This window comes from Carex rostrata, chromosome 9 (assembly GCF_964058835.1).
Source record: "Carex rostrata chromosome 9, lpCarRost1.2, whole genome shotgun sequence".
Taxonomy (NCBI): domain Eukaryota; kingdom Viridiplantae; phylum Streptophyta; class Magnoliopsida; order Poales; family Cyperaceae; genus Carex; species Carex rostrata.
The window spans coordinates 13,328,404-13,340,850 of NC_135926.1; the positions used below are offsets into that span (position 1 = coordinate 13,328,404).

At 33.8% G+C, this 12,447-nt stretch overlaps 2 protein-coding genes across 2 annotated transcripts; both read left to right on the forward strand.

Annotated features, from left to right (window-relative positions):
- Positions 1–2,777: 2,777 nt before the first annotated feature.
- On the forward strand, positions 2,778–7,595 carry LOC144559120 (TSL-kinase interacting protein 1-like). The gene is made up of 8 exons (XM_078308072.1): positions 2,778–3,042; positions 3,698–3,864; positions 3,946–4,091; positions 4,216–4,460; positions 4,838–5,024; positions 5,574–5,912; positions 6,561–6,668; positions 7,197–7,595. Exons 2-8 carry the CDS (start codon positions 3,741–3,743, stop codon positions 7,326–7,328), a joined length of 1,281 nt encoding a protein of 426 aa, XP_078164198.1. The 5' UTR covers positions 2,778–3,042; positions 3,698–3,740; the 3' UTR covers positions 7,329–7,595.
- A 3,647-nt stretch (positions 7,596–11,242) lies between these two features.
- LOC144559978 (uncharacterized) lies at positions 11,243–11,578 on the forward strand. Its single transcript, XM_078309143.1, has one exon. The coding sequence runs from the start codon at positions 11,243–11,245 to the stop codon at positions 11,576–11,578; it is 336 nt and encodes a 111-aa protein (XP_078165269.1).
- Positions 11,579–12,447: the final 869 nt, after the last annotated feature.

Below are 12,447 nucleotides of genomic sequence, written 5' to 3' on the forward strand. Positions count from 1 at the left end.
TGACGTAACTGGTAACGATATAGTATGGATGTACTAGACAATAGATTGAAGCCACAAGTAGAAATAACGGAAATAAAAAGTTAGCTTATGTGATTAATTATTATTTTAGAATAATAAATTTTATATATATTAAAATTGTATTGATAAATATGCGAGTTATTGAAATTTAGAATGATAAATTGTATTGATCATCTGAAATGAGGGATTTGTTATAGAAAAAAAAGTTATTTACAAAAACAAAAAGTAAATATTTACAAGGATTCTAAAATAAAAGTTTTGCTCGACTACAAGTTTCTATGTCAATCTGAAAACTCTAACGCAGTGTGGTTGACTAGATCTAGGACTATCTTGCTCTTTCCTGTAAAAAAACACCTCTGTTTCGCTCACGCTATAGCACCCAACACCTCAGTGAGGGGTTTGTTTTTGAGATTCATACCACAATTAAATAACTATTAAATTTAGAAATTTAATAATTGAATGTGTGGTACTGGCATGATCCGAATTCTGAAATTTTCCATTTATGTTTATACTTCCTGATACCACACAGTCACGCACACATGAAGAGAGTTGAATTATGAACTAATAATCTTTAATCAGTTTCTAATATTGTCAAAATCTTGAAAAAAAATCAGCTGTGCTACATTAAGAAATAAGAACATGAAGAACATAATTTCTTAAATAAAAGTGGAGATACGGAATCTCCCAGCCTAAGTCACTTTCTTTATCTGTAATATTAACCAAATTATTCGTTTAGCCTGTATCCACTTTACGCTCGAGCCTCATCGTTGAAGTACAAATTCATTTTAAAACAACCGTGATAACTCAATTGTTATTGTTAATATATAATCTCAAATCAATATAATTAATAGAGAATAGGAACACAAATATCAAATAAAATGAACTCAATTTCTAATAAGTAATAAATCTGATACAACGGCAAAGCTGTGAAATGAAAAAGAGGTAAAAAGGAAAATTGAAAGAACTGGATTCATCAACGTAAAAATCAAATCCATAAACTAATTGCTTATATATAGGTGATGCACCGTCAAAAGAGAAACTAAGATTATTCCTTTTATCGCTCAATTAATTTATAGAACAACACGTCAGTTAGCGCTTAGGACCATTTGACAAACTCGGACAAAATAATATATGTTGCTAGCTACAATCGCCTTCTTCGGTAACGACTTTATGAGTGTCATCTCATAAAGACGCATATATTTAATAGAAAACTTAAATTTGAAACTTTAGATTTCCACCAATAACTCATTGCATACTTGTGTCTAAAATAAAATAAATTAATTCATCCTAATAACCTAATTTCGAAATTTCATGTGCAAACGAAAAGTATTATATTACTTAATTTGCTGTGCATATACGCAAGGCTAGCTGTGAATGTGAAGATATATATATTAAGAAACAATCTCGCAAAAGACTAGACATTCGTTTTCCATTTTCCCGTCCGTCGAGAATCCATCTTTCACGCGTTTTTAATCCATGATTTGTTTTTTTTTTTTTATATCTCTTCGCTATTTTTGATTGAATGACTTGTATCAGTTTCATCTCTCTTCATTTAAAAGGTATGCTAATCACGTTGTTTATCATTATATGGAAATAAATCTGCTGCGATTCTTTGGAATCGTAGGTCCCTACAATTCTAAATTTCACCATCTATGTTTTATTGGAAAGTACAAATCTCAAGAGTAGTTATTTTTTCAGCACGAATCTCAAAACAAATAAAAGGGTGGATGTGAAATTGTAGGGTCCCTACGATTCCAAAGAATCGCACCAGATTTATTTCCATCATCGTATGTCTTCAAGGTTTGAAAAATTTATTGATTTGCCTTCAAAATTTTCTGAAAGTAAAATATTATAAAAATTATTTTATTTTAAATTAAAATTTATTTAATATATATTTTTTTTCGAACTGAAGTCTAAAGCAGTGTTGTAAAAAGACCATCTAGACCCATTAGTCGGCTAATTAGTTGTTAACAGCGACCAATACGTTATGGATTTTCCCGACTATCGGCCGATTATTTCCGATTATTCCCGATTAATCTCTTGACATTATCTTGTTTGTCACATGAACACATACCATTTTTTACAACACTGGTATGAAGAATAATTCTTAATTTAATAAAAATTAAAAGAGAGAGAGAGTACGTAGAATTGACAAGTGTTTTTTTAAAAATTATATTTGTTTTTATAATAAATTAAAGCAAAGAAAACAATAGCAGATGGAACTGACAAGCCTAAGAATTGATAATTGATTTTGAATGGTTGTAAACTTGGAATGAACTTAAATTATTCCAAATTAAAATCAACGTAGTTAAATTCTTGGTCAAATTTGTGCCAAATCTATTATTAAATTTTACGCAAAACATGGTTAAATCGTCTGTCAATTGTATTATAAAAATCGATTATTAAATATTTAAATTCGAGGAGTTGATTGGTCAATTTTTTGACTGGTCAAAGTAGTAACAGTAATAACAGATTAACAGTATTGCAGTAATGTCATTGATATGTCAGCCCAAATTACAAAATTACCCGGCCCAAGAAATTTCAAAGTTACCCGGCCCAAACTCCAAAGGATAGGAAGCCTGTCGGTCAGTAGCAAGCAACACTTGGCCATGTATGGTGGCCGCAACAGCGAATCCTCATCCAATGACAAAAACCCGCACCCTTTCCATTAGGGGATGTAATTAATATGTATATCCATTATCCAATCCAAATCCAATTACAGAAGTCAAGAAATCACTCAAGGCGGCAATTCAAGAAATCACTGAAAAATTGAACACGACATTTCCATTGGCGCCTCTTTCCCCCCTCCCTCGCTCAAATTGTATCTCGTATTCCACTCGGAGATCGATCTCGATCCCACAAAGTACTTCAATTCCTCCCTTCTTTCTATCTTTGGATTCTCCTGTGCGTTTCTTGATCTACAGACTACAGCTCGTCTTCTCCGTGGCTCCAGCTGGCTGCTTTAGTGCGTCTGTTCGAATCTAGGGTTTCTGATCGTGGATTAGGTGTTCGATCTCAGAGAAGGTATAGCTATGTTGTTTTTTAATTTATAATCAGATACATCTAATTTATGTTATACTGTACGAATTGTTTTGTAGTCTGCTCCCAAATTTGTAAAACAGTGGAAGGAAGTTTAAGGAGAAGGGGAGGAAGAGTTTTGTTACCCTTGCTCCTAAGTTGTAATTTCAGTAGATGAATTGATTTTAATGGAGGGGAATGGGAAGAATCATTTTGCATGTTTCTGCAATTTGGCGTGACCAAATTCACTCCTACCATTTTCTTCCCTTCCCTTCCCTTCTCTTCCCTTTTCCTTCTCAAATTGCGGTGATTGAGGTGTTTTCATGGTTTCATTATATCAGTTGTGTTAATTCACAACTTTAGTTCTTATTGTGATTCTACTTCATGCTGATTAGTATCGCAGGAGATGGATTATTCTGCAATTGAAAAATTTCCTTTTATTTGGGTGGAGTTTCATTAATAAAAAAAAAAAACCTTGAGGGAATCAGTTTGGTAAACTTTAAATTTTATTTTGCCCAAAACTACTGTACTCTCAGTAGATACCAATACCAGGTGCCAGTGCTATATTCTCAAAAGTTCATAAAAAGAAAAGATGGCGTATCCTTGTCATAATTCTTCATATTTTGATATCTTTTGTTTATTTTATTTCCCTTTGTTGTAGGAATTTGAATTGCCTGGAAGTCGTCTATCTTTTAGGAAATCAGATGAAAGAAAAGAACATGGAAGCTGCACTGAATGGATGTAAAACTGCAACTGATGTGGTTGAAAAAACCAAGCATTCTAAGGCAGATATACCAAAACCTAGCAAGCGTAAATTTAAAGCCTCAGGTAGATTTTCTCGGTATATATTTTAGACAAACTGCCTGTTGCATTGTGCTTAGAAAACTTAACAAAAATTTTAAATTCCAGGAAAAGCCAGTAACGAATCCAATAAGAAGTTAATTTCATTGGCAGCTGAACCTAGCTGTATGCCAATTCCATCTTCTACAGGTTCCAGAAAATTCAAGCTCCAACTTTTTCCTATCGACTGTGAAACTAAAAACATACTAGAGCAGGTTGATATACTAATTTACCTACTGTAAAAGCTTTAAAGTATTGTGCATTATTGCTTATAAAGCTAAACTGTATTACTTTCAGAGCTTCATGAACTTTTCCTTTCTCGTTACTTACTATTTACAGAAGGACCATAACCCATTCCTGGAATTGACTCTCGCAACCAATAAGAAAATATCTTCAGTTGTGAAGCACCTGGCAGAGAAATGGAGAGACAGCTTCGGTGCTACAGCTGGGGGTATTATGCTCTTTCCTTATAATGCGAGGTCTGACAATTTGGTTGGAGTTCATAGATGGACTTTGAATGATATCCATATAACAGCAGCTGATGTATATAATACGATCGGTACCCCATCTGTTTTTCGCCTAAGGTTAGAAAAGACTTTCTCATTTGGTACCTTTTCTTTTTAAAACCTCAAAATATTCTTTATATTTAGAATTTGGATTAAAGTGCATTATTCCCTGTAATTTTGGAAGTGGCCTAATTATTCATCCTCCATATGACGAGCTAGATGGTGAAGCTTGGTAAATTTATAGATTTACTAGAAAGGGCTTTAAAGGGTTCCATGTTTTATAGGGTGTATATTTCCTGTAAATAGACACAGGTGCAGGTTCTGTATTTTGTTGTTCTGTAAAGGATGTTTCTTGTCATGTATTGGTTATATTACATTTCTATGCAGTGCTCAAAATATTTTCCTCTCTTCACATTCTTTACAACTTCCATAACTTTGGTGGTTTCTATTCACAGATATGGTTTTTTATCAAACCCCGAATCTGTTTCCAATAAGAGGCTGCCACCTCAGCTTGAAGAGAATTTCCATTTTAAAAGGAGAGTGACTGAGACAAACCTCTCTTCACTTCCTGATTCGAAAAGAGAAAAGGGATCTTGTAGTCTGAAAGAGCTATCATTTGACAACACTGCTGGTTCACAACAGGTACATATACTAATTATCTGTTATTAAATATTGGTAGAGAAAAGTATCAGCTACTTTTGGGAAAAGCTTGATGTTATGCCGAAACGGATAACATATCGTATTCCCTTATAACACATATTAACATATATCTTCTAGCCTTTCCAATTGTTCATTTAAGTACCGAAATTAATCCTCCTCTGTCCATAATTTATTGCCTTATTGGGGATAGAAAATGAGGAGTATTTTTGGACTCGTTTGACGCAAGTAATATGTCAGCAGTGCAAGAATTATTTCTTCATTTTCTGGAAAATCATATATTTTCTAGGGGTATTCTATGCGCATGATATATCTCATTTTGCTTTGTTATATGAGATGTGATACTGTGAGATTTTTCAATCTTACACAAGATTCACCTTTTGCCCATGACTTCTTGTTTAATAATCAATTTAATAATTGTTACAGAAGTTATGCCTCTTAAATGTCTTTGACACGTTTTGCACGGCCTTTTTTGGCAACATATTTCTCAAGTGCTGACTGATCTTTGTGCCACTTTTGACATCTGTGGAGCAGAATAATATTTCAAGTAAACCAGCACCACTTCCTTCATGGCTTGATTCTATTTCCAACGTGAGCTTTGGTACCTTGTTGTCCGAGGCATCGCCATATCTAGAGGGAGGAAATCCTTCTTCACAAAACAAGAACTTGCAAGTGCTCCAGGCTTCCATCACTTGTGACTCATTCGATGCTGCCATTGGTGCCCTGATTGCACACCAGCAGCCATTAGATAATCATGTGGGAGCACCAAAGGCTACAAATCACCCTTCCATATGGGATGGTGAAGAAACATGCCATGCATTTGCCGTTCAGAAGTCAGCTCCTTTGGCCGGGACTGAACATCTTTGCCGCAAGGTATTAATATATTTTCTTCCAAATAAATTTCGTTGTCTAAAGCAATATTTTAATTGAGTTTATTTTTGTTGTTTCCATATTTGATTTTTGTTTGGTACTCAAAAATTGGATTCGAATTTAGCTGTGATTTCAATTTTTGGCATTGTTTTCTTCATCAACCAATTTTTATGAGGGTTTCTCCCAAACCGTTGTGAAATTATAGTTAATTAAAATTAAGGTCATTTTTAAGGGATTTGTTGAGGAACTGCAAATGGTCCCTTGAATTTGGGTCAAAGAAATCGCTTAGACCTGGACTATTTGAACACGTTGAACCTTTTTTTCAGTAAGATGTAGACAAAAAGAGATGTAAACTGTATCCGAAATTGCAAACTTTCAAAGTAACTACACTGAACCTTTTCTTGGTTCGCAGACCTTGTCTACGATCATGTTTCCTTGTTGTCAAATGTTATCCTGTGTAAGAAAAGGAGGTAGTAAATAAAACATGAAGTGTGCACACCAAAAGAAAGGTTTACAGACAATGGTCACAAATTTTACCGTTTGGATTCCTGCTTGTCCTAATTGTTGTTTTCATATTACTAAACCACAAAAATTTGGGCTGTTTGTGGTAGTTTTTTTGCTAGAGGGCTGATTTGCAAACATTAAATGCAGGAGGTGGCTAATTTGCAAACTGTTGATACTGACAATGCAGAAAGGAAGAATGAGATGATGCCTCCAAAAGAAGAGAGCAATCTTCTCACCAATTTGGACCTCTCTTTGGTACTTGAATCAGTCTTAGATACTTCTATTTTAGACCCTCTGACAAGCTTATTTACATTCTTATCCTATGCAAGTTACTAGTTTACATGTGCATACTCTTTGAGCCCATGTAGCGCCATGTAATCCAATGGTAATGTTGTGGTGTTCAACCTAGAATGGCAATATGGGCTTGTACATGATGTTACCTGACCTCAATTGAAGTGTAGTTGTAGTAGTTGGTATCTTTCCATTTTCAATTGTTTGCCAAAATTTGATGATTAAACAACAATGGAGCTGTTGGCTAGACTTAATATTTATTTCAGAATGGAGGAATTAGGTTGAATCTGTGTGAGAAGTGAAATTAATTTTATAGTATGCTTGCACTGGAATGAAGTAAAGCAGCATTGAATCCCCAGATTTTCTTGCACCCCCCAAGTTTCTAGTTCATGAAAGACCAGAGAAGTACCCAATGTACCTGCAGAATGTTCAGTTATTTTGAAATAGTAACATGGTTCTTTTATTTATTTATTTTTTTTCTGCATATATCAGTCAGAGCCTGTGGGCCCCTTTGAGAATGTGGTCCCTTGTTCTAGACCATCAGGTGGTGGCACTGACAGCATAGGCTTTAGTGGATTGCTTTCCACCAGTTTGGATGCTTTCCAAAACTTCTCGGTTTTCTAACAAAAGAGCAAGGTAAAAAAAAAAAAAACTTAGATTTCTTTTTTGTGTACTAGCAACCAAGTGGAGAAGCCTAATTTACTCTAAAGTAGAACCAAGCTGTTGTATTTCTTCTGTTGTAAAGCACCATTTAGGATCCCGAGGGAAGAAATACTTGGTTTGCCTCAGGATTAATGTTTGTTTGCTTTTGTATTGTATAGAGCTTACTGGCTTCTTTTCTAGCAACAAATTGGAGAACCCTAATTTACTAGTAGAACTAAGCTGTTGTATTTCTTCTGTTGTAATTGCAAATTATAGCTGGCTAATAAAGCACCATTTAGGATCCTGAGGGAAGAAATACTTGGTTTGCCTCCGGATTAATGTTTGTTTGCTTTTGTATTTGTATAGAGGTTTACTGGCTTTTGACATGAAATGACAACTCTTGATATCATTTAGAATTGTGATTTTCTTTTAGTTAATTTTACTTGAGCTTTGACAGAAAAAAATAATCTAGACATGTCCTTGCATTAATAGTAAAGAGTAAGGCTTGGGTGCTACGGTCTCAAAAACCTATCGTATAAACTTCAAACTTTGATTTAAGTAGCTCAGTAAATTGGTTATATAATGAACTTGTTGAATACCAATTTTTACTATATTTGATTTTTTTTTTTTTTTACTATTTTGTATGATTTATGAAAGATAGAAAAAATGACTTAAAAATAAAAGAAAATTGTCAATATTTTAGATTATTTTTTGCTATCTTTCATAAATCATACAAAATAGTAAAAAAAAAAAAAAAAATCAGATATAGTAAAATTGGTATTCAACAAGTTTGAAATTTATACAATAAGTTTTTAAGACCGTAGCACGGATGACCTTATGCTATCCATAGTACCCAAGCTTTACTCGATAGTAAATTGATTAGTATAATTCCAACTGACTATACTGTATCATCTTATCAATTCAGAGGGAAGCATATGGCTTTTGTAGTAAAATGATCAAATTAATTGTTATTTTAATTAATTATCGGAATAATTGCTTAAAGAGCCTTTGTTTATTAACTATTCCCTAGCAGTCCTTTCCGCTTTGTGTTATTGCAAATTGTTGTGCGGACTATTCTAACTTCAGCAAGTACTCCTGTGAAATATGAAGTCCCGTATACGTATTATAAAAACAGTGTGGTAGAGCCACATGTTAATATCTATATATTTTTTTTCCCCCTTCAAAGCATATTCCTGGTACAGTGGCACCAAGTTGTAATGTCAGACGTGTAGATCCATCAATCACTTTGCATATCTTATTGAATAGCAACAGATAATTGTCAGTACTGATGCCACTCTGGCAAAATTAGATCATGTTTCCCACTTCACTTTGTGACTTCCTTTCGTTTCGTATATCTAAAGTAACTACTAGGGAAACAGCCAACTGAAAAAGCTTCTTTTCAATATTAAATGACTAAAATCTACCACTGTGATGTCTGATCACAACTTTTAGCAATTAGCTGAGACAAGAAATATGGAAGTCTTAATCAGATCCAGCGCATATTTGGTCTAAACGGAAGAATGGTGTTCAATATTTAGTGTTTTGTTATCATATTTGGATATCTATAGTTTATTTGAAAGTGCAGAATTTTTGACCAATTTAAGCTCTTGGAAAAAACATAATATATCTCTGTATGAATGATGAATCCATTAGGTTAAGTCACGGTGAATGTCAATGAAATTCCTTTGAAGCATTGGAAGATGTAGATCTGGGAAGTGGGCCCTGTTTTTGACAATAATAGAAAATGGGCCTAAATAAAAAGTAGTAGGGAAATCTTTTCCATGGACTACACATCACATCATTAAAGGTATTTATCACTTTAGGACCATTAACGCCGCCCCATTAAACTATTCAATAATCATGGTACCTAGTACATAATTAGATTTTCTGTTGCCTTATTTATGGTTATGGATAATAACATTATGTATCCAGTTGATGATAATAATTTGAGAGACTCAGCACAGGCACAGCAATGAATGATAATAGGGTTTAGATAGATTTCGAATGCTAACCGTGTCACCTCGTCACGTCTCCCTCCAACCAAATCACTTCATTAATATAATAAATATTTATTGTCCTTTTGAGAAATGTCTACTGTCACCAGAAGACGCACCACCCAATTGCAAACTGTTAGGCACAGCACTCTTAAATTTATACCAAACCTAGAACCGATCGAGATGAACCCCACGGGCCACGGCCAGCTAGCAGAAATGAACGGTCCAGACACGCTCGCTAATATTACAATATCTATATAATATAGGTAGGTCCGTAGGTATATATATATCCGAACCGAAAGAAGTAAATCTTTTCTTTTTAAAAGAGACACAATTAATGGTCAATGCATCTCCAAAACCTATTTATACATAGAGACTAGAGAGAATCATTTTGCCTCAATTAAAGTCAAAGATGATTGATTTTATAACAATATAAATAACACAATGGTTGAATATCGCTCATTTCAGCTGTCTTATTGCAAATTGTTGTGCAGACTATATATATATTCTAACTTTTGAGAAATACTGTCTACTGTCACCACCAAAACTGTTTGAATTTGCTAGTGTTCTATATCATTCTTTGAATTTGCTAGTGCTGCCCCTCTTATTATTTTCACCGTATTATAGATAGCATCCTTTAAAGAAATACAATAATAATTAATATCTTTACTTTTAAAAATCAAAATATATATTAATTCTAAAACGAACTTTAAACAATAACAATAACTAATCCAATCCAACAGTCAAGATTTGAGCGCGTTTAGAGGGGAAAGCAGTCTTGAAATGAACGGCCCAGATACGCTCGCTACTTTATGATATTACAATTAGAGGTGATTAATGAGCGAGTTAGGGTATGCTCATGCTCGCTCATTAAGTAAATGAGCGAGTTTAAATGAGCGGATAAATGAGCGAGTTGTAAATGAGTAAGTTTTTAATGAACGAGTTATGAGCGGCTCACGAGTTATGAACGATTTACTCACCCCTAATTACAATAATAGGTAGGTATATATATATATATATATATATATATATATATCCGAATTCCGAACCGAAAGGAGGATTTGGAAGTGAATATATCTTTTCTTTTTAAGATACCACGCACCACTATCTAATGCAATACGCAATAAGTGAAGAAAAGAATTATATATTCTAGCATGTATCCAACCCAATTTTTATGATCTAAGAATATATCTTAAAAGACAATTTTTTTTATGGTTAATTGTGGTGTAATTTCTATTAAAAGAGTAAATATTGTTAAACAAAATGTTTCATTGAAATTCTAAACTAAATCGTCATGCATCTCCAAAACCTATTTATATACAGAGAAAACCATTTTTCCTTAAAGTCGAAGAGAAAACCATTTTTCCTCACTTTATAGTTTGAGATTAACTCCTAGCAGCTTTGAGATTCGGGTTAGCATAGGGATAGTATTATTAGGCTTTGAGATTCATGCCAAGTTAAAAATAACGGTCTAGATCCACTAATTGTAAAAGATTCTCTATTAGAGTACGGGGAGGACCTAAATTTAGAGATTTGAAAGTGTGTTAGTTGTGCTTGATCTCCAACCTATGATTTAAATTTTTTTTTTTTAATATTAAATACAATATGATAAGGTCACTATTCCGTTGCGTTCCAAACAGTTGACACATTTTTTTTAGAAAAAAGTAGCGCAAAAGGCAATTTCACAATCAGCTAGCTTTGACCTCTATGGATAAACTCACTTTCTTATCCTAATATACATTTTTTTAACCATACCAAAACCATCTTTCACACCTCCTCTCCTCTATATAAAGCCTCTCCATTCCAATATCATACCTCCCCCTGTTTTAATTAAGCCCTCCAAAGAGAGAGAGATAGCATCTTTTAAACCTCAACCTTAATCAACCTCCAAACAATTCTCCAATGGATTACAGCCCTCGGATTCAACGGCAGGGATCATGTCGGTGCAGCAACTTTGGGATTCGAAACGGCTATGAAGAGTTGGATCAATTTGGTGATGTCTTGACCCGACCAGCTAGAAGCAGCAAGTTTTGTGGCCTTTGGAGAAAGATAGTGAGAGAGAAGAGAAGAACACAAAGGAAACCCGGCAATGCCGTGTTAGTGCCGTATGATCCGTATAGCTATGCGCAAAATTTTGACGATGGGCCCACATGGGAGGAACCGGATAACTTGGCGAGGTCGTTCTCAGCTAGATTCGCAGTTCCGGCAAGAGTTTTTGAAGAGATTCAAGTGAATTAATCATTTTGGGGCTTTTTTGCAATTTTTTTTTTGGGTATTTTGGGGATGGATTTTAGGTGAAGGGGATAAAATGTATGAAGCGTTTGAGTTGATTGTTTGTAAATATCATTTTGATAATTGATTAATGCTGCATGGCATCTCCTTAATTCATTTTGTTATTTTTTTTTTAAATCATTAGATACCAGCAATGTTTTTTAATTCCATGGCCTACTGTCACATCATTTTTTTTGTAGTTTAAAAAAAAACACACACACTGAATTACTGCATTAATTGAAAATTTAAATGTGAAAAGAATCTTTTAGTCATCTATGATATAATCAATTTGGGAAATCTATCAAAAGAGAAATGACCAATTCTCTGAAAAGCCTGACATCCTTTTTTTCTGAATCAATCTTATAATTGCATAACTAATTCCTATAATTGCATTTATTTTGATCACTGCTGTCAAATCCTACAACCCTCCAACCTAAAATAGACTCTGATTGGATATACTTGAATTGAGAAAAGTGACATATTATTAGCTCAATGAGTGTGAACAAACCTGATAATTGAAGCATACATTAAGCAAATGAATAAAAAAAATAAAAATAAAAATAAAATGTTATTAGTCCTTGCAACTTGCAAGCATAGGCATCTTAGGTAGAAGGTGATCACATCTTGGATTTGACCCCATTTCTCTTCATGTTCCTTAAAAAAATAAAATTAACAGATTCTCCATGTTACAATAACATTTCAATTTGGTTAGCCACATGTGAGAGCAGATATATTTGACTAATATTAGTTGCATAGTTAGAGAGAGTCAGAGATAGATCTATTCGATCTGTAGCCTTTTGAATTTTTTTCCTCTTCTCTCACCATCCCATTTGTGA